Source organism: Syngnathus scovelli, chromosome 17, assembly GCF_024217435.2.
Source record: "Syngnathus scovelli strain Florida chromosome 17, RoL_Ssco_1.2, whole genome shotgun sequence".
NCBI classification, from domain to species: Eukaryota; Metazoa; Chordata; class Actinopteri; order Syngnathiformes; family Syngnathidae; genus Syngnathus; species Syngnathus scovelli.
The window spans coordinates 4,253,591-4,277,507 of NC_090863.1; the positions used below are offsets into that span (position 1 = coordinate 4,253,591).

The window sequence follows — 23,917 nt, forward strand, 5'->3', positions numbered from 1 at the left end:
GCTTTTGTTCCCATTCGCTTTGTTTGACATCATGAACAGCTCTTTACTTTTGCTACATTTTCCTCACATTAACGTCATAAAGTTGCGTTTTTGACAAATATTTTTTGAACAACACAAATATTAGGCCTAATTGAATTTTTGTATCTGAATTTGGGATCATCATTATGTAATTAAAAAAAAAACAATCTCAATAAGAAATAGTTTTTGTTTCATTAGTAATTTAACAAATGTCATCATGATCATCTTTATTAAAGCATTTCTTTGCAGTTTCCTCTCCAAGGCTAAATGACAGTGAAGTGTTTTTCACAGCGGTGTCGCCGTGGAAACGCCGCGTCTTTGTGCCTGAGGTGAATAGCATCGTTGCTCGGGAATTGACGATGAACTCGCCGCGTGGAAGTTCGCTTAGTGACCATGAAATGGATCAAACAGTCATAATGTTAAGATTTATTGTGGCTAATATAGCACGGTGATATTGATACAGCAAAGAGCAATATAGTGGATACACTGACAATTCCTCTGGTAATATGTCACAATATGAATCACATTATTTGGATTACATTTCACACCAATGGAAAAATGCTGATTTGGTCTTAGAAGCTCATTTACAGGATGTATGAGAGCAGAATCCAGCAGCCGTGAAGTTCTTTAAAAGCAGACTCCAAATTTGGAAATGAATTCATCATTTCAGGGTGCCTTATAATACAAGTTGAATTTTCCTATTGAAATGAAAGGAATTGTCATTTTTATTTTCTGCCCCCCTAAAAAAAAACAATAATTGTTACAATGTGTATTTTGAGGAGGTCACTCCATAATATTATACTTTAAAAAACATATAGTAATACAGCCCCATGATTAGACATAATTAAAATTTAAGAAATCGTTTTTGTCAGACTGCAAAAAAATGACGTTGAAGCCACGCGTACATTTTGTTCGATGGTTGTATCATATTTTTGCGTCATGTCACATTTACATGTAAAAGAGTGGCAACTCTGTGTAAAAAATGTTTCATGATGCTCTCAGTGCTGTTTTTTTAATTATTAATATTTACACGCTAAAATAATACTGGTACCACAATCTAGCATAAATGTCAGCTTTACAGCAAAGTCTGCTTTGTAGCTGCAGGAAAGAAATCAACTGGGACACGCCGTGCTACTAAGACCTATTGTCAAGCTAATTACAGCCATGTTATTTTTCTCAGGTGAAAGGATACTTGTCTAATGTCAGAGACAGACCGCATCACAACTGGTGGACCACCATGACTTGTAGACCATGATTGAAGACCACTGTAGTGACATTACAAGTTTCTGGTAACCATGGTGACATCACAATGCACACACCATCAAGTTCCTGATCACCTTGCTCGATGACCATCGGCGTGGCATATTAGCGGACCAGTACGATGATGTCACAATGAGTGGACCACCATGGTGATATCATCAACACGGTTTGTATCATAAATTTAGGACCACAAAGGTGACACCACAATTAGCATGGTGACATTAGGACCATGGTGTCTTCACAGATGAGGTTCAGACAGCGGTGGTGACCTGCGTCATGCACAAATCATTGGAGTCCTCTAGTTCCGGCACAGAGGACATGTCCATGGCTAGTCATACGGGCCTGGCCTGCCTGGGGCCGCCGCGGTTGTCCGGGGGACACGAGTGGTCCCTCAGAGTGCTCCTTACCCGGCTCACCCCCTGGCAGTCCCTCCGGGCGCCGGGGCAGCAGAAGTCCCGGAAGCATTTCTTAAAGTTCTCATCCAGGAATGCGTAGAGGATGGGGTTGAGGCTACTGTTGGTGTAGCCCAGCGCTACGCAGAAGAAGTAGGCGGCCATGACCGGCGTGGTCTCAGGCACGTGGGGTGACAGAGCCTTGACGAGGATGAAGATGTGGATGGGGGTCCAGCACACCACAAAAACAGCCACCACCACCAGGACCAGGCGAGCGATACGTCGCAGGTTGCGGTCCTTCTCGCGCGAGCCCGACAACAGGCGGACGCTCTTGAGGCGCAGGATCATCAGCGTGTAACACACGCTAATGATGATGACGGGCACCACGAAGGCAAAGATGAACACACAGATCTTCATCAGCGTGTCCCAGTAGCTGTACGGCTCTGGGAACTGGAGAGCACATTCGGTTGTCCCTGGTGGTCAGAAATATGAGATGTACAGCAGCTTCACTTTTCAGAGATACTGACCAAACACTGAACCTCCAAGGAAATGAATGCGTCACCATATTTGGTGGAGATACTGAAAAGCATATTGCGGACCTACCATTGTTGGTCTTTGTGCTGCCCAGGATCATAGCGGGCACGCCGGCGGCGGATGACAGCACCCAGATGAGCACGTTGATGACTTTGGCCTTGACAGGCGTGCGGAAGTCGAGGGCCTTAACGGGGTGGCACACGGCCACGTAACGGTCCACGCTCATCATGGTGAGCGTGAAGATGCTAATGAACATGTTGTAGTAATCGATGGAGATGAACACCTTGCACGCCACCTCGCCGAAAGGCCAAGAGCTGAGCAGGTAGTCGGTGCTCTGGAAGGGCATTGTGCTGGTCACCAGCGCGTCCGCCACCGCCAGGTTTAGGATGTAGATGTTGGTGGCCGTCTTCATCTTGGTGTACCTGATGCATGTACAAAATAAATATATCATGCTGCAGCACTTAAAAAAAAAAAAAAATCAAATGTTATTCCAGTTAATTTTTTTGCTGTTATGAATGAAAAGGACATTTTGTCTATTACGTCACAAGACTGCCATCTCGTGGCGAAGATGAAATTACACCCAAACCTTTATTTTGTCAACTTTTCTTCAAAAGCGATGGAAAGCATTTAAATTTTGCAAGAAAGCAGAAAAACATTGTGTCATCGATTAGAACGACTGACCTGATGATGACGTACATGACCAAGCAGTTGCCCACCAGGCCCACCACGAACACCAGCGAGTACACGGCCACAATGACGGGGATGATCGGCGACATGGGCTCGCCGTCGTCGGCCTCGCCTTCCCATGTCCCGTTGAAGGCGTCCAAGGCCGAGGAGGAGGCGGTGGAAGTGGGCCAGGTGCACCCCCCAGCCGTCGCCTCTCCTTTCCCATCCCAGGGACACATTTCCTCCGGTGCAGCTCCTCGTTGGATGTGCACCACGCCGATCTCCATGGAGATGCGTCCTTGATCACTGCCTTAAAAAAAAAAAAATATATATATATATATATATATATAATACAGCAAACATATTTGGTTTATTTTATAGATAGAAAGTCTCCAGAATGACTTGATGGACTTTTAGTGATATTAAAAACAGGAACATATTTGAAAAGACATGCTTGTGTTAATTTTTTGAGCTACAGAAAGAAATAGTAAGATTTGTAAACTACCACAATAAACGACTTTAGAAACATTTAGTGATTCATTTTGCAAATTATAAGGAAAACATTTTTTTAAAGATGTTTTTAAAATGTTCTGGAGACAATATTAGGACATGTGGAGACGTTGCGGCAGAAAAGGAAGAGTGCGCTTAATTGTTTTGCGGGTATAATTGCGCTTTTTGAAAACATTTGCGACAGTGATGCGAGCAGAAGTGATTATTATATTTGTAGGATTTCTAGTCTTTCAAGACAGTATAGGGAGACTTCTAATGAGAATGCATGCCAAAAAGCCATTTCATAAATTGTGGTGACAAATAAAGCAATATATATATATATATATATATATATATATATATATATATATATATATATATATATATATATATATATATATATATATATATATATATACCATAAAGAAATCACACCATTGACATGCTGGATCAACACGAGCTTACCTTTGTCCCAGCTCCCCACAAAGTTGATGCAAATATACTACAAAGCTGATGAAGAGTGATTGACAACGCTAATGTAATAATTCGCAATAATAATTTTGAGGCTTGCAGAAGGAGAAGAAGCGGATGGAGTGAACGTAGCTCAGTGTGCCGCTTGCTTAAGCGCTGGTGCTCTAATGACGTCATCGGCAACGGCTTGACAACCAACTCACTTTTTTAAAAAAATATATATTCTTACTGTTAGAAATTTTTTGCATATTACAAAAGCATGTTGCGGTCACAACAGGAATAAAAACTTCAATATCACAATATAGTTATGACTCTATTGCATTAAAATGTAAAAAATATATAATTTACGCTTTAATGCGATAAGTTTCATGTTTTAACGTGATAAGTTTCACGTTTTAACGTAAAAAATTCCATGTTTTAAATTTAGTTTCGATTAAACAAAAAGTAATTCCTATAGGAGTCTTAAAAAATTTTTTTTGAATCCGTACAAAAATAAAATAACATCCTGCTCTTTGTGAGAGAAGTAGTTTGTCACTTAGCACCGATTGCTCGGAGACATATCACACTTATTGATGGTGGGGAAAAAAAAAAAAAAATATATATATATATATATATATATATATATATATATATATATATATATATATATATATATATATATATATATATATATATATATATATATATATATATATATATATATATATATATATTAACCAAGGCCGCGTGGTATACATAATATTGCACAAAGTGAATTTACTCTGGATGTTTTTTGCCCACAGGAGTGTGAAAGAGTTCACACAGTTATATAATAAAAGAATGATTATCACTGAGGTTAACTTTGTACAAGTTTTGCCACCTTGTTACAGCAAAAACACTGGAATGAAAAAAAACCAGTTTGCTTTTTGTTAGCGTGTGGCTAATTAGCATTGATCAAAATCAACTATGCTGCTAGTATTAGCTAGTTGTCTCTTGCAGCCCATTTCTAATATTGTTGGGCAGTAGCATTTTATATTTTCCATTTCAATAATAAAACATCCAGGTGCTTTCACCTGGCCCTGTTGGTACCATTAGAATAAAACCAAATGGTTGCAGGAATGGGCCGCACCATCTGTTTGAGAGACCAGAGTTCACCACTGTAAATAGCACTTGAAGAGCAGAGCGGCAGCCGGGGATCTATCATTTCATTCTCTGGAACAATATTGACACTCTCTCGGTGTGCATGCATGTGGGCGGGCGGACGGGCGTGTGCGTGGGCACACCTTCCACACGTCAACGCATCAAGGATTCCTTTTTTTTGTAACGCTGAATGATGTTGAAATGACAGCCATGTGTTTATTTACTCAAATGAGGAAGATGAGTTTGTGATAAAGATAATGATGCAGTGATCTACAAGTAAGATGATTTGGTTGAAAATTAAAACTCATCCACTGACCATCATGTTGCATCATCAAAAAAAAAAAAAAAAAATTGCCTATTCCAGAAGCATAATGTTCCCTCTCTCCAGGGAAGTCCATATTGAGTTTTTTTTTCCCCCTCTGAAATGAAATGCGCGAGACGTTAAGACCTCCTCAGAGGTGACCTTCAAAATATGTGATGACTAAATTTGATTCTGATATTAGTTTTCCACACACACTTGTCTTGCATCTCCTCATCCTTGTCATTCAATGCCCACGCTAACCTTTCCCAAAGATATTCTTCATTACGGCTGGAGAAACATTTTTTTTTTTGCATTTGAAGTGACATTTTCAAGTTAGACTTTTAATGAAAGATGAATAAGGCCTCCGCCATTGTGTGCGTAATTAATCTCCAGTTATTTTCTAGTGTTCTTAATCTTTTTGCAACTGTGGAGTATTTTTTTTTTTAATACTCTATTTCAAGACATAATGGAATTCCAAATACTGTATTGGAAAGACAAGATGACAAGCTCCATCTTGTCACCTCCTGCGCTCTACACACAAAATGCAGTTAAATCTAAGATGATTGGGAAATTGATTCATTTTAAAAGTGGGCACCTCCCGTCACCGTAGCAACAGCTCAAGTGCGGACAACGGATGGATCGAGGCACACAGAAGTGGCGCACTTTTTCTTTATTCGAGCTAAGTTCTTTTTGAACAGGCAGAACTTACGTAACCTTTGATACATTTAATCACAGACATCACACGACACGACACGCTATTTAGGAATGATGCCTTGCTTCATCTTGCAAGTCATTAAATAGAGAACACACACACACGCATACACGTACGGTTAACACACGCAAACACACACACGAAGGAAATTCAGCTTCGAGCCGCCACCGCCGGAGCTTGCTGCTGGTCGCCGGACTGCAGCTGTCTGCCCAGGTACTCCCTGAGAAACAAAGACGGCTCGGAATGAGCATTCTGTCGGAATATGAACGGGTGTAAAATGTGTTTTCCACTTTCATTATTCTCTCTTGGAAACTCATCGGTTCGAACGCTTGATATTTGAATGTATTAAGATTTGAAAGTGCGATGTGCTGTCATCAAGTACTGAACTTTACGCTGTGATTGGAAAGATCACTCCCGCTGGTGAGTAACATTTGCACAAGTGGGTCGGCGACGCTCGGCTAGAAATATCAAAATGTCTCTGACGACGCTCGTGAAAGTGGAGGTTGGGCCGATGTCTTCACTCCGGAAGATCTGGCATTTATCCACCTCCATCTTGCCACGTTACGGGATTTGATGGTACCTCAGAAGGTGGGGAAATGATTGTAGCGTGAAGGTATTTTAGTAAATGACAAGTTTGCCATGCTGCACGGCTTTTCAGAGACAGAGTGAATATAAAAACTTTTTTTTTTTTACATTGCTGTTATTTCTAAAAAACAAAATAATCCGTGTCAACTGGGCTGTGGGTGTGCTCGTACCAGTTGTGAACCATCAGCTTCTGCACGGCCAGTAGGGCGTTGTAGCGCACAAGCTGGTCCTCGTGGTGCATGTGATTCATCACTAGCTGCTTCCCGCCCAGCTGCTCAATCACCCTGAAAGGCAAGAAGAAGAAAATGATGATGAGAAAGGGCAGGGAGCAAAACAAACGTCAGCGTCTCACCGTTTGCCACGTGGGTAGTGCCGCACGTACTCGCCGACATCGTGGGCCGCCACCGCTATGACTTGAGGATCATCAGACACTTCCAGGAGCCTGGTTAAGATCCTGAAGAGGGAGAACTCTACTTTTGAACACTCATCGACATGGAGTATGGAGGAGTGCAATTATGCTACTTATGTTTCAAAGACTCACAGAGAAAGAAAGAAAAAAAAAAGGACCCGAGTCTTACTTGAGCAGCTCATAATTCTTCTCGTTGAGGCGAACGGCGTTTTCCCGCCAGAACTTCTCAGACTTGTGCACCGGGCTCCATTCTAGGCGGCCTGATTTGAGTTCGGAGCTATATTCGTCGAACGAGCTGCGGCGTGTATAAAAGACGGGTGACCTTTCGAGTTGAATGGCTTATACAGAAGGTGGGAATTATCACATCATGTGCTCGTCATAACTCAAGTCTTAACCTTCTCGTTTCCAAACGAGTTACTGCTGGCAAACGTCACCGTCAAGTCTCGCATAATTTAAAGCCGAGCAAGTGTAAAATTGACAAAAGGCACCTGAGATCCTGCACGCTCTCCCCCAGCCTCTCCAGCAGGAACTTGATGTCCTCCGTGATGTCCTCGTCGTCGTATTTCTGTTGCTCGAGGTTCTCCAGCTGCTTCAGCACTTTACACTGGATCATAGCCAGCGCGTACTCCTGGCGGGTCTCCCTCTCTGACGACTTCTCCAGGAGATTCTGGAATGGCATTGGGAATGAAATACAGGTGCACCATCCACCTTTTGTCTCATGTTTGGATGTGAAAGACCTCACATAAAAATTGGCTTCAGTAAGGGGGCTGACCGAAGGCACTCTGACAGAATCCCGAAAATGATACACATTTGGAATTGAGCCGGTGAGCAGACAGCAGGACAGCTTTTGTGTGTCCAAGATGATGGACCTGACAGTCTCGGTGGGCTCATCCGCTAATGAGCACATTTGGGAGAAAACAGCGATCGACGCAGCTGAACATTTGGATGGAAAGAATTCAGAGACCCCTGCGGTCTCTTTGAAAATCAAATATTTATGTAAGGGAGAGACACAATGAAGCAGCGAGACGAACATCTGCTTGGTCACCGTTCGCCGCTCGCTGTCGTTTTTAATGAGGCGGCGCGACGTCAGTCATAAATGCAAACGTCCTTCAGCGTTTCTCTCGGGGATGAATTGCTGAATGGGAGTTCGAAGGCGAGGTGGGGGCGCTTCGGAGTGTTCACGTTAAATGTAGTTCGGTTCATGTAATCATCCGCTATTCAGCCTGGTTTTTGTGTGCCGCGCGACAGGGTCGTCGGAACAAAGCTCTCAAATAAGCAAGGCCCCCCTTTTTTTTTTTTCCCCTTCTCCACATCTCAAAATGCAAGCCTTTCTATTTCCCCTGTGATTTGATGTAGCAAGCAATCAGTTTGCAGCAGACTGATTCTTAAGCAGCCTTGTGATGCAGCGGACAAGAATTAATGAGAACAACAAAAAAAAAAAAAATCGAAACTGATTTGGAACCGAGCGAGTTGTTGTTGAAGGTGAGTACCATCATCATTACTGTGGGAATGAGGCAATGTTGTCAATGAGGTGAAGAAAGACAGAGAGATGCCATTTTAAAGCAGTACTTGCTTGCTTAGTGGAGAGTACATTATTATTAAGGCATTATTTACGTGTAATATTATTTGTGTTCAAGGCCATCACTGATTTAAAGCTAAATTACATAGTTGCTTGGTAACAGTAACTCAAAGAACAAAATAATGACTTTCGTACTAATAATAAAACATCTGGAAATGAACTGGTTAGGCAGACTGTTGATTTTGAACTCACATCTGCTTTTGCGGCTCCACAATTGGAAGGCAGCACAGGGGAGTTGTTGAACCGTTTGACATTCACATATTTCGTCAGTGCAAAACTGTGGGGGGGATTTTTTTTTTGCTTTCCCAAAGCGGCTCGCCATGAAATATTCATGGTGGGTACGAAGCAATGTCAGCAGGCAGCTGTTTGCGCAGCATGTTGGTATAAATTGTATTTATGTAGCTTTTATGGATTTGAGTTTCTTTTATCGCCTTTCTCTGTTGTTTAATTGAGTCATTTCAGTACAGGCTCCCCAGAGGCGATAAAGCACAAATCCCAATTACAAGTTGAATGTGCTGTGCAAGACCTTCCGAATATTTGGGTGCACTTTTGGAGGTACCACGCATACCCTGAATGCGGCCAGGATGATCCGGGTGACCTTCTCCTTGACAGATTCCTGGAGGATGTCAGAGAGCGCGGGCACCACGTTGTAGCGCCGCAGCTGCTCGCACAGCTGCGGGCTAAAGGCCAGGAGCCAGACGCAGAAGATCATCTGGTACTGGAGCTGGAAGCCGCACTTGTTGCTCAGCACCGCCGTTATGCTGGGGGGGAGGGAGGTGTGGGTGAGCAACAACAACAAATGCTGATGAGCCGCTTCTCTGCGCCGCGCTGCTGGACTAATGGCCGAGGTCCGTGGCGGTGCGCCTCCATGCTGCTGTGCCATTACGCCTAATGACCGACCGGGAATACGACACGGGGACTCAGCCACGAATGCAAATCGAACAGTGGGACTGCCAAAGGACTCCGAACTGAACTGGGACGGAGCCACGGCAACAATGGCCGGCTTATTTTAGAAGCAAAGGTCTACAGATGATTCAATGGACTAAAAATATTTGTGTGACTGTCCAAATCATGTTCAGTCAAGTGAATTGGCGGCAGATGGGCTAAAAAACAACCAATTATCATTTGAACTTCTTTTTACACTTGTATAATAGATCAGAATGTCAAAACATCAGCAATCGAAAATGGGCACGACTCACCAGTTCACCCCGTCGGCCTCCACCCAGGCGAACCTGTACTCGTTGATCCTCAGCATCAGTTGAAGGCATCCGGCCACGCACTGGACATACTGAGAGCTCTGCAAACAACAACGCAAAATGTTTTTTTTTTCCTCCGCTCGGCATCGTGAGCTTGCTGCGGGTGAATTGAGGAAAATCTTTTGCTTAGAAGGTCAATACGAGTTGGCAGACACATTGTACTCGACAAGCAGAAGGAGGAAATGTTCTTGAGAATCCATTAAGCTATTTTTTTGCTCCCATCACACCGGAGTGAAAATCACATCACTATAGAGATTGGAAGAGGAGGAAGAAGAAGAGCCTGTTAATTGGGTGAGTAAAAAGCAAAATGAGTCCAGCTCGGGGAAGAGAACAGAAGGATGGAAGAGTGGAGGTTACCTGGCTGGAAAACATAGGTTAATATACACACCCTGAGTACGTTTCACAGAATAATTAGTGATTACTGAGAGGGAAGAGGGAGCAGTGAGTGACAGTAAATCCACTGATGGATGCTGCCGCCATGCTAAGTGCTCCTCCAATTGTCGTGCGCTTTTAACATTAGGTGAAATGCAAGCAGCGGCAGCAAACAACACGTCGACCCCCCACCCCGGGTGCCGCACACCACTGCAATCCGGAATCGTCCACGGAGAGAACAAAGAGGTGAAAAATCCCAAGGCGTGCCGAGGGCTGATTTTTCCATGCAGCTCGCTCATACTCACTTCACTGGGGGAAATGGTTCCCGCTCCTGAGCCTGTGTCTGGACCTGTACCATGAAGGTTCTAATGAGAGATAAACAAAATCAAGAAAAGAAGCAATCGATGCCTCGGAGCCCAGAGTGCTGCTGGGAGCACAAAGAAAGATCAAGAAGGTAATCAACAGGGGGATAGAAATTCAAATTCTGCTTCATCTGAATGAGAAATAATACCAGACATTGGTGTCCAATCTTCTGTCTTTGCCGAGACAACATTTTGCGTTATTCATCACAAATGAAACCTAGTCGTCATACCTGTGAGCTGAGCTGGCTTTTGATCCAGTTGAAATAGTAGTTCAGATCACTTCCCTCCATCAGGTCACGACCCCAAGCGGCCAACTTGGCGATGATCCTCGCCGCCTGCGTGTCGAGATCAAGGAATGGGAGAAGACACAAACGGCATATCATATTTTTACCGATTAGCCCATTGATTAATTGGATGCAAATTTATTTTTGCATTATCAAATGCAATAACATGTGCATGTGAGGTGCAGGTATTCTTTTTGTCCACAAGGGGGTTGGCATCTTGTCGTGTCTGCGATGAAGGATGAACAGCAATAAAAAAACGCCTGCCTGGTGGGTGACGTGGGCGCCATTGAAAAAGAATGTAAAGCAATTTGTTTGTTTTACATGATTACTTTAGACATATTCAAGTTATTGTTCTGACTACTGTGGGCTTTTCTTTCATTAACAGAAGGGAACCAATCATTCAGCGTCTGCCAAAACTCGCGGAGATCTTAAGAAATGAAATGAAATCTGCCACTTGAAATAAAATAGGATATTAAATGGGACTCATGCACATCCTGCCCAAATCGTTCAAGTTGATGATGGATGGCGCTTCTAATGACTATGCTGCCAGCGTCTTATTTTAGCGCAGGCTGGGATGTCGCCGGGTGGTCCTCAGCCATTTCTAAAGGTTGCCAGGGTAACATCACGTTAATTGCCTGTTTTTGACAAGAGGTTGTGTTTTGTGAGGAATTATTAATGACCGGATGATGAGGAAGGCTCGGTGGTTTGATTCGGGCGGCGGACAAAGGTTAATTTGCTGAAAATGGCTGGTAAAGACGTTTAGGATGACGGCTGACCTAACGGGCTCTTGTTATCGAAGATAAACGACCTACTCACCATGTGGACGGTGAAGAGGTCCTGGCGATTCAGCATGGGGAGAAAATAGGACCAGGCTGTGTTCTTTGTCTTCTTTGCATAGTCAAAGAAGATGCTCACCCTCTGATGGTTCTCCTGCGGCACATTCAAGATTTTAATTAGCAGCCATTCAATTCAGTATCTGAAGATTATTGCTGCCCAATAGTTACTTTGAGATGTATTTGGACATAGGCACCAAGTTCAAATTAAAACTGTGAGGAGATTTCATTGAATTATGGCATTACATTGCAGGACTGGCAGCTGTTTTACACAAAGTAGCCTACTTCAATTTGAAAGTTAGGGAATATCATTAATGGACAAGAACAAAAATACTGATATTTTCACAATGAACTGGCTGGAGCCAAAGAAATTATGAGATAAAAAGCATTTAATTAAAAATGACGCAGCATATTGGCTGTATTATTATGAACAGGGCATCTGCAAAGTACATATTTGACATTTTCCATAAAAAAAAAAAAAGTGAGGCACTATAAATATTTTTCAGATGCGCTGTAGATTGTACAAATACTTTTGTCCCTAGTCGTTCACAATACCTGCAGAGTGTCATCAATGAGCGTCAAGATGTACTGGACAGTCTGCTCCTTGGAGATGTGAGCCATCAGGTTCAGAAATGTCTTTGCACACTGTATGGGAAAAAAAATGTAGCATAGAATAAATCAAACAGCACATGTGTGTTATGTTGAGCAAACTCAAATACCTGATGTCCTTCATTGGTCAGGATGACCTGCTTCTCCTCAGAGTTGGCCACCTCAAACTTCTTGATGAACTCACAGTCCTCTGCTGAAATCATCTGACTCCTACAAAAGGAAGTTGTCAAAAAATGAAAGTCAGTAAGATGAAACTCACTCACAAAAATTGTTTCCAAGCATGTTGAAGCCACCAAAAAAAAGCCATTCATCACGCCAATTCCAAACATGACATAAATAGGAAGTTCCCCCTCGAGACTGTGACTCAGTTCCTCACCATTTCGATGTGTGTCACTTACTGCAAGTACGACTGCCAGTTGACCAGATTGGCGCGAACCTCCGCCGCCTTGGCAGCGATGATGTTGGTGGGGACAGCGGCGTCCACGGCCCCGCGGATGTCCATCCTCTGTGGCTGCTGGATGCAATTCTTTGTTGAGACAAACTAGGAGGTGGACACCATCTGGATCGGAACAAAACCAAGGCATCACATATGAAGTCCTTTTCCTCTTCTAGTCTTCTGTACATTACAATGATCTTATTTAGGGTTTAAAAGATCAATATGCACAAACATCAACATTTTTTGCAACGACTATTGTCCACATCATGTGTGAATAGAGTGAGGGTTGGCTGTTGTGAAGAGTGAAAAATCCGTGAATAACTGACACATTTCTAATTTCCTGTAAATGCCACAAGATGATGGAAAAACACATTTCACCATAATCCCTTGGCAGTTGGCACCAAAATGCCACGAGGTGGCAGTAAAGCACTACTTTAATCTAATTAAAGCTCCTCAATTTATTCCAACATAATTCAAAACCCAGCCAATAGTTGTTTTTTGTGGGGGGTTATTTTGCACTGAAATAGCACATATTATAGATTTGAAACCCTTACTTAGAGATAACGTACGACCTGTACTGTTTTTCTCCATACATGCGCATGTATGGACATGTCCCGACCTACGTACTTTTCCGGTTTCAACGTCACGTCGTATGGCGAAGACCATTTGTTCAGTGCGGTGTACATAGAGAAGGTCAGACTAACAAACACCAGAAAGCTAGATACTCAATGTCAACGTATGTCAACGTAATTTGGCATTTGGTTATTGAAGAACCCAAAAAGCAATACTCCATATAGATGTGGCTATATACTGCAAAAAAAAAGGGTATTAGCGTCTTGTCGAACCAGCTAGCAAAACAAGCAAAGGATGCTAAACCACAACATTCTCGTGCCAGGCAGGACTAATTTGCGATAACAACAAGAAACTAATCACATAACGCATAATAATGCTGCAAAACGGAGTGTAAATATTACAGTTTTTAAAGAGGAACAGGCTGAATCGCTCACCCGACGAGCTCTTGTGCTCAGCTGACAGTGACGTCACGTTGAATCATGTGACTGCAAACGGCCAGTGGTCACGTGCACAGACGGAACTCGTTTTTTTAACCCTTGTTGTTTTTTACTATATTAATAATGGATATTAAAAGACATGTTATTGTCAGAGTATTATTACAATATTATATATATATATATACATATATATATATATATATATATATATACATATATATATATATATATATATATATATATATATATATATATATATATATATATATATATATATATATATATATATATATATATATATATATATATATATAATTCATTGAAGGATAAAACTGACAAACCGTGACGTCATAAGTGTCACGTGAGTTTGTCACCAGTCTTCCTGCAGAGTTAATCTGTCCTAAGCACATAACATTGTCTTAATACCCATCTGCCCTCCCTCCTTTCTTCATCATTCAGCCTCTCTTCCATCATCACTATGCACAACAGGACGCACACGGCCACAGAAGTGCCACGGGCAGTGTGGATTTCCCATCATGCTGAGCGGCGGCGGGGCCTCGCCGTGGGACCATGACGCACCCTAGAAGGGCCAAAGGGTGGGAGATCAGGCCCACGTTGATCCTGAGGGGGATCCGACGCCGCCGCGTCCTCATGTGGCAAAGTATACAGAGGCTCACCCGGGCGTGCCACCGTGGCGTTGGTTGTTCCGTCAGCTACAATGAACACGACCACGATGAGCAGGATATGGTGTGCCTTGAGGTACGCATCCATGACACGCTCCCGGCCTACCCAACTACCCACCTAACTTCCTACAACCAAAAGCGACTCTAATGAACCCATTGTACCTACCAACAGAATATTTTTGCTTCTTGAATCTCCGCCCACCACCAACCCACTCACCTTAACTTCGGATCGACCCTACCTGTCTAGGAACTTAGCAACCTACCCATCGATCCACCCACCTCCCTAAATAGCAACTGTACAGCACAACCCAACAATACCTCCATGCGTAGCTCTACCACATACCCAACTGCCAAAAATGTACCCATACCTGAACCTACCAATCTCTCCACCTTCTGTGAATCCCAACTTTACATTTTTGTTCTTGTTGGTGGCCTGGCTCGCTGGAGTGGCTTCCCGTCAAACGTCTATTTGCGGCGACTAAAGCACGTCTGATTGGAGGCTTACGAAGATTAAAAGAGAAAGTGTTGTGTCTCCAAATGGCTTCCAGTTGATGTCATTTCTACAACACTAAGTGCACCTATACAATCGAATGGCAATAGTTGATAGTTATTTTGATGGGGAATATGGTGATTGTTTCAAAATTCTGCTCATAACTCAAAACACTCATCTCAAATTTCCCCCATTGAAATGAATGACTAAAATTTTTTTGTGGACTTCAACTGGCATCACTTCAACATACTTGTAAAATGTCAGGTGTGTTGCAAAGGTGAGTATTCTGTAACAAAGAAAAAACTATGTGAATCAGGATTTTTTTTTTTTAATGATTCAATCGAATCGAATTGAATCGTATTGCACCCCATCTATAGAGATACGTATCAAATCATTTTAATTGCACACTCCAGTTGAGTAATTTTACTTTATTATAATTTCAACTGGGTTTACAGACTCCTCTTTACACTTGGACCGTTACTCCCTGATTCAAACCGCTGTGACCTTCTTGCCGTGAGGCGCCGGGACCAAACACTTATCCCGAATCCGTCGTCATTCTCCGTAAGCCTCCAGCAAAACCTGGCAATCCTGCTTCAATTGCACGCCCCCGGTTTTCATTATTCTGCACTCGAACCCAAATCCGTCCCAACACACACACTCACACAGTCCCAGGAGTCAGAGGGTATGGTGCACAGTCACGTGGGCATTTTGTGGGTCGGTGTTGCGTAACCCGGTGTAGGATAAAGTGTTAAATGAACTGTTGTCGCACAGGTCACATGTCTACGTCTCTGGGGTGCAAATGCAACTATTGCATCTTGGCAGAGGGGACTTTTCAGTTTTTACAGTAGTGGCAATATGGTCGCATGTACGTCATTTAAAATATTATAGATTAAATATTTTATATATATATATATATATATATATATATATATATATATATATATATATATATATATATATATATATATATATATATATATATATGCTGTACGTCGAGATGCCTCTAGGCAGCAGTGTTGTTGCGCACACGCACACAGTAGTTCAGAATATATCAATATAATTATACTAAATTTGCAAACGTTTTTACAACATGAAGTGAAACATGCTCACATGAACAAAGCAGTACTTATTTTTGATATTTGAATACAAGTTGATACATTTACATCTATGTATCCTGCAGCCCCATTTCGCCAAGCTCAATTTAAGAGGTGTCGCCATCTTTGATTGGGGTAATGCACACGTACTTACACTTTCTGCACTGGGGTTCTCGGCTACTACGAGAACGTGCGCATGCGCAGTGACTCGGAGCAGCCGGTCGGGGAGGAAGAGGAGAAGGTGGAGGCGAGGAGAGGAGAGGGGGGGGGGGGGGCAAAAGAAGCGCTTTGCCATCGGATGTAATCAAGAGAAGCGTGTCCTTTTCTACACATTATCTGATTTTTAACTGCTTGTCGCTGTGCATACATGGTGGAATTGTAAGTATCGCGCGTTTCGCGTGTGCGTGTGTCTGTGTGCGCGCGCGCGCTAAGAATGGAGGATGCTGGATTGAAGAAGAGAGGAGTATGGGGGGCATTAAATTCACCCTTTTTTTTGTGCAACGATTTATGATTTACAGAGGAATCATTTGATGATGAAGCCAGAGTGCAGTGCGGTGGATACCCCAACCGCCCCCTCCTCTTTTTCTGTCCTCTTCACCATTCAATTTTATTTGGAGAAACGCACGCATCATTTTTGTTAAATAGAGAAAAGAAAATATCCTGTATCAATTGCATTAATCAATCAAATATCCTGTATCAATTGCATCCCTGCATAATAACATCCATTTATCTTTGCCTACGATACAGCAATTCACCCCCACCCCACCCCCTTGTGTCAGGTAGTGTGTGTATATGTGTGTGTGTGTGTTACATAAATGATATGACAGGATTTGTTAGTGTCTGACCTGATGATGACACCTTTTCTTGGCACGTTCGGGCCTTTCGCTGCATGCATCTGCTAAAAACACACACTTACACAGAAATATTGGCATTAATATTCATAATATACAGCGAATACTTGACATATGAGCGTCTCGAGCTTTTCGAGCTACGAGCTGTCGTTGGGCCGATTTATTTGTTTTGATTTGGGTGCGCAGACTTGAGATTCGAGTGCTGCAAGGCGACAGTAAAGTCGCTTCACTTTCAGGCTTCTTGCTAACGCTAATTTGCATCTTTGTTGCAGCACTATATTCTTTCAGCCTTGAATACAAATGATGCAGCAACACGTAAAGACAATATTGCAGTACTCGCATCTATTCTTTATCCTCTGCAATGAATGACAAATCGAATTTGATCAATATAAATGCATACGACGTTATACGCACACCTGAGCGAAAAGCCCTTCAGCTTCTTTTTTCTATCCCCCACTCATTTAAAGCATGAGCCAAAAGTAAAATAAAAAAAATCAATCAATAATTGTGCTTACTACAAAGTGTACTACTGTTCTATTCCCCCCCCGCAACTCCCACAGCCCATGGGATCAGAGCCGATGGAGATGCGAAAGAGGCAGATGTCGGTGCAGCAGGAATCGGCAGCGGGGGGGACTGCACTGGCCCACCAGGGCCAGCCGGGCCAGGCCAACCCGCGGGGTTCCAACGCCTGCTGCTTCTGTTGGTGCTGCTGTTGTAGCTGCTCTTGGTAGGCTCCTGCAGACCCTCACACCTGCGGCAATCACAAAAATGATAAATACCACATTTAGCACTATCTGCTTTTCGACCCTATGGGACGACCGTACTTTTGCAATGAGTCTAAATGGGTTGCCATATTGTTATGGTTGCCATATACAACAAATTTGGTCACTAGCTATCTAGCTAATGCCATGATGCACAGGTACTCTTAAAACAGGTCATCCAAGTGTTAACCACCAAGCACGTACATGCGTGTTGTCTGATTTTCAGGAACGAGGACAGAGACGAGAGGAATCGGAAGACCTCGTACGATGTCAAGGAAGAGACCGCGGACTGTGAAGACTGGTGGGTGGAAAGTCACCCCGTCGTTTGTCATCGGCGAGCGTGTGGCGTTTAATCGTTTTGTTTCGTCGCAGCCCCAAGCCCACGCTGGAGGAGGTGCGCTCTTGGGCCCAGTCCTTTGACAAGCTCATGAGCTGCCCGGCCGGACGCAACTCTTTCCGTCAATTCCTGCGCACCGAGTTCAGCGAGGAGAACATGTTATTCTGGCTCGCCTGCCAGGAATTCGCCAAGGAGAGCAACAAGGGCTCAGTGGAGGAGAAGGCCCGTGCCATCTACGAGGACTACATCTCCATCCTCTCCCCGAAAGAGGTCATAATTTACCACTTTCCAAGCTACGGTTGCTACCGTATGATTCCATTGAATCCATCTAATCGACATGGTGTCTAGTGAATCGTATTTATCGTTTGTTTTTTGTCCCACTCCTCAGGTGAGTCTGGACTCCCGAGTGCGGGAATCCATCAATCGTAACATGCAGGAGCCCACGTCGCACACGTTCGACGACGCCCAGCTCCAGATCTACACGCTCATGCAAAGAGACTCGTATCCTCGCTACATGAACTCCCAGGCCTACAAAAACCTGCTCAACGCTCTGTCGGAGCAGTCACCTGAATCGTAGAAAAAAAAAAATCAAGACCTGTGATCCACCATTTTTTTTTTGTATTGCCCCCCTCCTCTCGTGTCCAGTGCAGGATTTACACCGACCAAGCGGGCCGCCGCAAAACTCGGGGAATTCTCAGCAGTAGACACTCAGGTCTCAGCATCTTCTTGCGAGGGCTCCACATCAATAAGTACTGCTAACACTCCAGCAGAGCAACATAACACTCCAAAGGAACTTCTCTTACTTTTACTCCTTTCTTTTCAAAGAAGAAATCTATTTTAGTTGACCTTTTTTTTTTTAAATTGTTTTTTTCTCAAGGGACAGGGAGGGGTAAACGATTCCTACTTTAGACGACATATATAAATATATATTTATGAGTTTGTAAATAATACAAATGGAATTGTGGGTATTTTACACGGAGATATTTAACTGCGAGACGAGAATCAAAGTTCAAAGGCAATGGGGACACGCTAGCTTGACCTTGGTTTCACCTTAATTTTTTTTTTTTTTTAATCATCTGACATAACTCCTTTTGTGTAACTTTAGTAATTGTGATGTATTTATTTGCCGCTATCGGTATTTTTTTACTCATCCAAAATGTAATATTTAAAGATTTGCTTGCGTTGTGAACCCCCAGCAAAAACAAAACATAAAAGCTGGGTTGTTTTTGTACAAAACAAGCTCCACAAAATTGCATTGTTTTGCGGGGTTATTTATTTGATCCAACTTTTCTTAATTCTATTTAAAACCACTTATGACCAGTTTTGGACTGCACTAGAAGACCGGCTAGCCAATTGGATGACAGTCATTAATTTGAAAATGCCAGTTTGCAGAGACTCATGGCTTAGCGTCTGCCCAAAATGTCGCCACGTCCGTTTGTGCTGGTCCAATTTTTTTTAGTGTTCCCTTTTGACTTTTGTTGCCTCACGACCGCGTCGCTCAAAAAGATGAGCTCCTCACATGGGGAGGGGAGGGGGGTAGGGAGGGGAAGTGCCTTGACATTCTGTTTGGACGACACATCCTTTTCACGGGCAAACTCTCGCCATAAAGGTGCTTTTTTTTTGGGGGGGGGGGGGGGGGGGGGGTGAGCACAACAGCCAGCTGTCCGCAACAACATCCCTCGCATCAGCTGAACTCGATTTATCGTCGATGTTTTTAGTGACGAGTACCAAACTGGATGTCGAGGGAATGGGGCTGACTGATTGACATCTTTGCTGAGTGCAGAAGAACCTCAAACACACCAAACTGCGGTTTTGGCGCGATGCCTATTAAATGTATTTTTTGTTTTTGTTTACAATATATGGGATGTGCTTATTTTTGCGCTGGGTTTTCTGAGAGAAAAAAAAATGACATTTTTAAAATAATAACAATAAAAAGAATAATGTGAATGTTTACAGTGTATGGTATTAGAGTTTTTGGTTTTATGCTACTCTCCAAGAACATGATGACTTGTGGGCATTTTGAGAGAGAAAAAAAAAATAAAGCACAATGATTTTAAAAGGCTCAGGAATGTTTCTTTTGCTAAATGTGTTTGAAGCTAATTGATTCAGTCTTTTGGCGCTACGATGATGCAGTGGTTGAAATTGCCTCAGATACTGTTCACAACCAGGAGGGGTCATGTTTGCACAGTATTTGTGCAATCAACTTTGTACTGCAAGATAAGGAAGACAGAATGACTGGTTCATATAATAATAATTAAGAAAAAAAAAATCTAAATCAAGTTTCTTGTATCTTCTGTATTAATAATTACTTGAGAAAAATCCAGATTAGGTTTCAATCTCATGCGATTAACTGGAATCCGTCAACATGATCCTTATCAACTTTGTTTTTTTTTTTTTAATCAAATGGATTACACTTTATTGGGTAATTAAATAAAACAATGTGGTGCTGTTGTGGAGGGGAAAGCATAGCAAAACTGCCAACGGTGTTAAATCTACAAATATAAAAACAAAAAAAAATGCTGATAAAAGAACGAGTCAAGCTTGATTGCATACATCTAATTATTTGGAAACGACTATTAACAATATTAAAAGATTGCATTTGTCGGTGGTGGGGTCGGCAGAGAGAACGGGGCTAACGATGACCTCAGGAGATTTTAGTCCAACTCAAAGCCACAAGGCATCCTTAACACAACGTCCGGTGTACAACGTATACACCAGATGATAAAAAAGAAACATAAAAAAAAAAAAAAGAAAAAGCTCCAATCTGCCGCCCATCGACAGGATCTGGTCCAGGAATTTTGCTACTCAAGGAAGATGCCTGCCCGCTCAACAGAACTACGACAAACACAGAAAAAGTCTGATTATCTGTTTGTGGAAAAATGACCTGACGGCGGGTTAAGGGTGGTTAGTGAACAAAACAAACCTTCCATCTATTTCCGCACTCATTGCAGAAGACAAACGTGGTCATGGGCTCATCAGCGCTGCGAGTTTGAACCTGCGGCAGACGCAAAAGTTGAATGGCGAGCGGTTCAGGCGCCAAAAGCAGTGTGAAAGCGAGCTGGGGTACATGTACCTGCGTGTAGGTGCAGCATTTGCCCTTGCACTTGCCGCAAGTGAACAGATCTGTCTGCGTGCCCCCCGTGGTGGCCATCTGGTGGTCTCGGACAGCCTCTTTGGTCAAGTTCTTCCGCATCTCTTTCAGCTCGTCGCTGGCCATTTCCTGCTCAAAGGAGGAGAAGTGATGTCAACGACTCGACCGTTCCAAAGGGAACTGAAAAATACACTCAGAAATCAAAGTTGGTTTCATGTTCTCCTTAACAACGCATATCAGTATTTCATTTTCATAGACAGTAATTTCAATATTTTTTTTCCTTTATTAATATAATAATCTCTATTTACCTGATAAAAGATTGTACAATACAGATTTTACCATGCGCTGGAATTTCTAGCTGTGACGTTCCAGTAAAAAATTCCACCCATTGCTGCCCTAACCCTCAGATATTATGTATTAATAATAATAATTAATGAACATAATCACCAATTAAATTATTATGAGAACCTGATGTGGTAAAGAAAAACCAAGGCCAAAATTGGAAACAGTAGGAAAAAATAATTTAAACATTTGCGTCTCTGATTTAAAAAACTTATGTAATATTACACATACAGTGTTTTGCCTTGAGATTCAAATTTACTTTGTTTGGTGATCACGCTCACAACACAAAGTACTTGTATTTGAAATCATCCGTCGCCATGGAGATGAATGGAAATGTACCATTAAGTGGTTCGTGGCCCACTTCCAGAAAATAAGGAAAAATTGCACTCCCACCACAGTTGAAAATCAGCGCTGTTGACAAATATGCTAAACACTACTCTGAGAACATTTTGGATCCTGCAGGCCACAACGTGAGGAAAGAGCACGAAGAGTTTTTCTGGTCAATGAACGCACCTCGGCGGTCATCTTGGCCATGCGCTCGGGGGTGACGCTCCCGCAGAGCACCGTCCTCCTCAAGTTGGGATTCTTCACGTCCTTCAGGTTGGAGATTCGGCTGCGCACACGGTTCTTGTACTTCATGTCCGTGTTTTTGAACTCTTGGAATATGCGTGAAGAGCGGCGGTCAAGGCAATAAGGCAACAGGATTTGCTCAAAAAAAAAAAAAAAAAAAAAGAACCCAGGCCGGAACGTCGTCTGACTGAGAAGGATATATTCCTCAATCTGCGCTCCAAGCTCGTCGCAGTCGGCACCGATGGCGATGTAGTCGTCTGCAAGGGGAGGGAGAACCTACTGCGTGAATAGAATAAAAAAAAGCCCAACCCCCAGCTACTAGTACCGCTGCTACTGCTACTACTAATAATACAGCTAATATCGATACCTCCAGTCTGTAAAGCGTTGGACAGCATCTCTCGACATTTAATGCGTATGGAATCGCCGGTGCCGGGAGCACGAGGGAAAGTGTTGATTAGCGAGTTGCTGGAAACGTCTGCGTGCTCGCTCTTGCCGCTGGAGTTACTGCTGGAGCTGCTGATGGGAAGCAAGACGACAAACCTCAACACTCGAAAAGAACACGAGCGGAGAGCAGCACTGGTGGGACAAACGGCAGTCGGGTACCTTTCTTCTTTCGCCTCCGGACTTCCCTGGGCGGGAGATACAGGGGCCGTATCTTTCCTCTTGTCATCTGAGGATTTGTCTCCACTCGCGGGCTCGTCTGGAAATATCAAGATGGGGGTGGGGGGGGGGGGGGGGGGGGGCAACAGGATAAGCTGATGACAACTTCCTGGTGGCTTGACAGGGAACAGCAGCACGAGGAAAGATTTTGACTTACCCAAAAGCTTCTTCCATGATTTGATCAAAGACTTGGCTAGGGATGTTACCTCTTCATCTGTGCTCTGCTTGCGGATGGCGTTGACAGACATTCCGATTCTGGTCGACTGGTGGTGGCAAAACGCACAAATGGTGAATTAAAAAAAGATATCTACTTTGCTTCCACAGTCGTGCCTTGAGATATGAGTAATATGTCCCACGATTAAGCTCATAAATCAAATGACTAATAACTCAAATCGATTCTTACATCATCTGCATGTGTTGCTGCACCGTTTATGTTTACATATTTTGTAGCTTGAAGTGACTGGCATTTAACTTCTTAAAAAGTCTTTTTTGAAGAATTGTACATGATTGAGCGAGCAAACTGAGGGATGTCTGATGAGGTCATAAATGCCGAAACACCGTATGTGTGCTTTTTCAAGGTACCTGCAATAGTTCCAGGGTCATCGGTACGCTGCGTAGCTCCTTGAGCAGATCCAGAGCACCAGACTGTGGAGCATAACACCGCAGTTAAACACAAGACTGCTCTTATCAAGGAAGTCCCGAATCTGATAAACACCCGAAAGCCTATTTGGTCAATATTTCACCCCGTTGGTGGAGTTCGGTGACGTTGTTGTTGCTAGCGGCTACCAGTTAGCTCAAGGCTAAGCGTTAAACCATAACAACAGGTACGTTAGCTTCCACCAAGGCGGCTTTTTGACCACCGTTGAACGTTTGCGGCTATGCAAACGGTCCAAACTATAACGAAAAAGTCGGCATAGAGAAGCATTTTGTTGAAAGAGGCACACTTTCGCTTCTCCTGGTCTAACCGCTTCTATCGGTGGCCGTTTAGCCTGACTGGCTGGCATTCATTCACATCACATTGCAGCGCCGCTCACCCCGTTTTTCTTCTGCGCCATTTTGTCCATTTTCTTGGCGATTCTAATGATCTCCTCTTCCTCCCGCTTGCCCATGGCGACCGGGGAGACGAAAACGAAGCGTACTGAGAAAGGGGGTGAAAAGAAAAAGAGAAAAAAGGTTATCCTCGATGGAGAGCACGCCACTCCGATGAAGGCAGCGGTGCTCGAGCTGCGAGGCGGCGGATCCCGGAGCCTCCACTGTGTAGCAGACCTTACTAATCGATACACGATGGACGCAGGGAAAGATAATCGATACAGATAAATAAAAGACTCCGAAGTCCGAAAC

At 43.2% G+C, this 23,917-nt stretch overlaps 4 protein-coding genes and 1 long non-coding RNA gene across 9 annotated transcripts; 2 read left to right on the forward strand and 3 right to left on the reverse strand.

The window, feature by feature from the left end:
* The first annotated feature begins 13 nt into the window (after positions 1 to 13).
* Positions 14 to 1,662, forward strand: LOC125984989 (uncharacterized). Its single transcript, XR_007487181.2, has 3 exons — positions 14 to 347; positions 1,199 to 1,444; positions 1,523 to 1,662. It is a non-coding gene; the product is annotated as an uncharacterized lncRNA (long non-coding RNA).
* On the reverse strand, positions 430 to 4,087 carry oprk1 (opioid receptor, kappa 1). The gene is made up of 4 exons (XM_049747361.2): positions 3,825 to 4,087; positions 2,886 to 3,180; positions 2,274 to 2,626; positions 430 to 2,143 (listed from the first exon to the last, which is right to left on the reverse strand). Exons 2-4 carry the CDS (start codon positions 3,155 to 3,157, stop codon positions 1,611 to 1,613), a joined length of 1,158 nt encoding a protein of 385 aa, XP_049603318.1. The 5' UTR covers positions 3,158 to 3,180; positions 3,825 to 4,087; the 3' UTR covers positions 430 to 1,610.
* A 1,814-nt stretch (positions 4,088 to 5,901) lies between these two features.
* On the reverse strand, positions 5,902 to 13,825 carry atp6v1h (ATPase H+ transporting V1 subunit H). 3 transcript variants are annotated; one of them, XM_049748528.1, is made up of 14 exons: positions 13,695 to 13,825; positions 12,650 to 12,810; positions 12,362 to 12,461; positions 12,198 to 12,287; positions 11,626 to 11,739; positions 10,756 to 10,860; positions 10,469 to 10,528; positions 9,735 to 9,832; positions 9,104 to 9,296; positions 7,445 to 7,623; positions 7,126 to 7,251; positions 6,900 to 7,001; positions 6,718 to 6,831; positions 5,902 to 6,182 (listed from the first exon to the last, which is right to left on the reverse strand). In XM_049748528.1, the coding sequence occupies exons 2-14, from the start codon at positions 12,751 to 12,753 to the stop codon at positions 6,113 to 6,115; spliced, it is 1,455 nt and encodes a 484-aa protein (XP_049604485.1). In that variant the 5' UTR covers positions 12,754 to 12,810; positions 13,695 to 13,825; the 3' UTR covers positions 5,902 to 6,112. The 3 variants fall into 3 exon arrangements, with proteins under 3 accessions (XP_049604485.1, XP_049604486.1, XP_049604487.1); XM_049748529.2 differs by lacking the exon at positions 13,695 to 13,825 and adding an exon at positions 13,662 to 13,682; XM_049748530.1 differs by lacking the exon at positions 10,469 to 10,528 and having other exon boundaries at positions 13,695 to 13,809.
* Positions 13,826 to 14,267: 442 nt separating this feature from the next.
* rgs20 (regulator of G protein signaling 20) lies at positions 14,268 to 19,972 on the forward strand. 2 transcript variants are annotated; one of them, XM_049748536.2, is made up of 5 exons: positions 14,268 to 14,456; positions 17,376 to 17,542; positions 17,803 to 17,877; positions 17,949 to 18,183; positions 18,302 to 19,972. In XM_049748536.2, the coding sequence occupies exons 1-5, from the start codon at positions 14,268 to 14,270 to the stop codon at positions 18,488 to 18,490; spliced, it is 855 nt and encodes a 284-aa protein (XP_049604493.1). In that variant the 3' UTR covers positions 18,491 to 19,972. The 2 variants fall into 2 exon arrangements, with proteins under 2 accessions (XP_049604493.1, XP_049604494.1); XM_049748537.2 differs by lacking the exon at positions 14,268 to 14,456 and adding an exon at positions 15,951 to 16,342.
* Positions 19,973 to 20,454: 482 nt separating this feature from the next.
* Positions 20,455 to 23,848, reverse strand: tcea1 (transcription elongation factor A (SII), 1). Of its 2 annotated transcripts, none has more exons than XM_049748535.2 (10): positions 23,611 to 23,848; positions 23,159 to 23,221; positions 22,734 to 22,839; positions 22,520 to 22,616; positions 22,284 to 22,429; positions 22,117 to 22,173; positions 21,860 to 22,014; positions 20,987 to 21,133; positions 20,837 to 20,908; positions 20,455 to 20,748 (listed from the first exon to the last, which is right to left on the reverse strand). In XM_049748535.2, exons 1-10 carry the CDS (start codon positions 23,683 to 23,685, stop codon positions 20,740 to 20,742), a joined length of 927 nt encoding a protein of 308 aa, XP_049604492.1. In that variant the 5' UTR covers positions 23,686 to 23,848; the 3' UTR covers positions 20,455 to 20,739. The 2 variants fall into 2 exon arrangements, with proteins under 2 accessions (XP_049604492.1, XP_049604491.1); XM_049748534.2 differs by having other exon boundaries at positions 22,284 to 22,432; positions 23,611 to 23,846.
* Between the last annotated feature and the right edge of the window lie 69 nt (positions 23,849 to 23,917).

Coding starts and splice junctions, on each gene's coding strand:
- oprk1 (XM_049747361.2), bottom strand. CDS start 3,157: ATGGAGATCGGCGTGGTGCACATCCAACGAGGAGCTGCACCGGAGGAA. Junction 2,627..2,885: donor GTCATGTACGTCATCATCAG/GTCAGTCGTTCT, acceptor TACATGCATCAG/GTACACCAAGATGAAGACGG. Junction 2,144..2,273: donor CAGCACAAAGACCAACAATG/GTAGGTCCGCAA, acceptor TCTGACCACCAG/GGACAACCGAATGTGCTCTC.
- atp6v1h (XM_049748528.1), bottom strand. CDS start 12,753: ATGGACATCCGCGGGGCCGTGGACGCCGCTGTCCCCACCAACATCATC. Junction 12,288..12,361: donor TGACCAATGAAGGACATCAG/GTATTTGAGTTT, acceptor TTTCCCATACAG/TGTGCAAAGACATTTCTGAA. Junction 9,297..9,734: donor GAGGCCGACGGGGTGAACTG/GTGAGTCGTGCC, acceptor CCTCCCCCCCAG/CATAACGGCGGTGCTGAGCA.
- rgs20 (XM_049748536.2), top strand. CDS start 14,268: ATGACGCACCCTAGAAGGGCCAAAGGGTGGGAGATCAGGCCCACGTTG. Junction 14,457..17,375: donor AGGATATGGTGTGCCTTGAG/GTACGCATCCAT, acceptor CAACTCCCACAG/CCCATGGGATCAGAGCCGAT. Junction 18,184..18,301: donor CCATCCTCTCCCCGAAAGAG/GTCATAATTTAC, acceptor CCCACTCCTCAG/GTGAGTCTGGACTCCCGAGT.
- tcea1 (XM_049748534.2), bottom strand. CDS start 23,685: ATGGGCAAGCGGGAGGAAGAGGAGATCATTAGAATCGCCAAGAAAATG. Junction 22,433..22,519: donor CCGGAGGCGAAAGAAGAAAG/GTACCCGACTGC, acceptor GCTTCCCATCAG/CAGCTCCAGCAGTAACTCCA. Junction 22,174..22,283: donor CAACGCTTTACAGACTGGAG/GTATCGATATTA, acceptor CTCCCCTTGCAG/ACGACTACATCGCCATCGGT.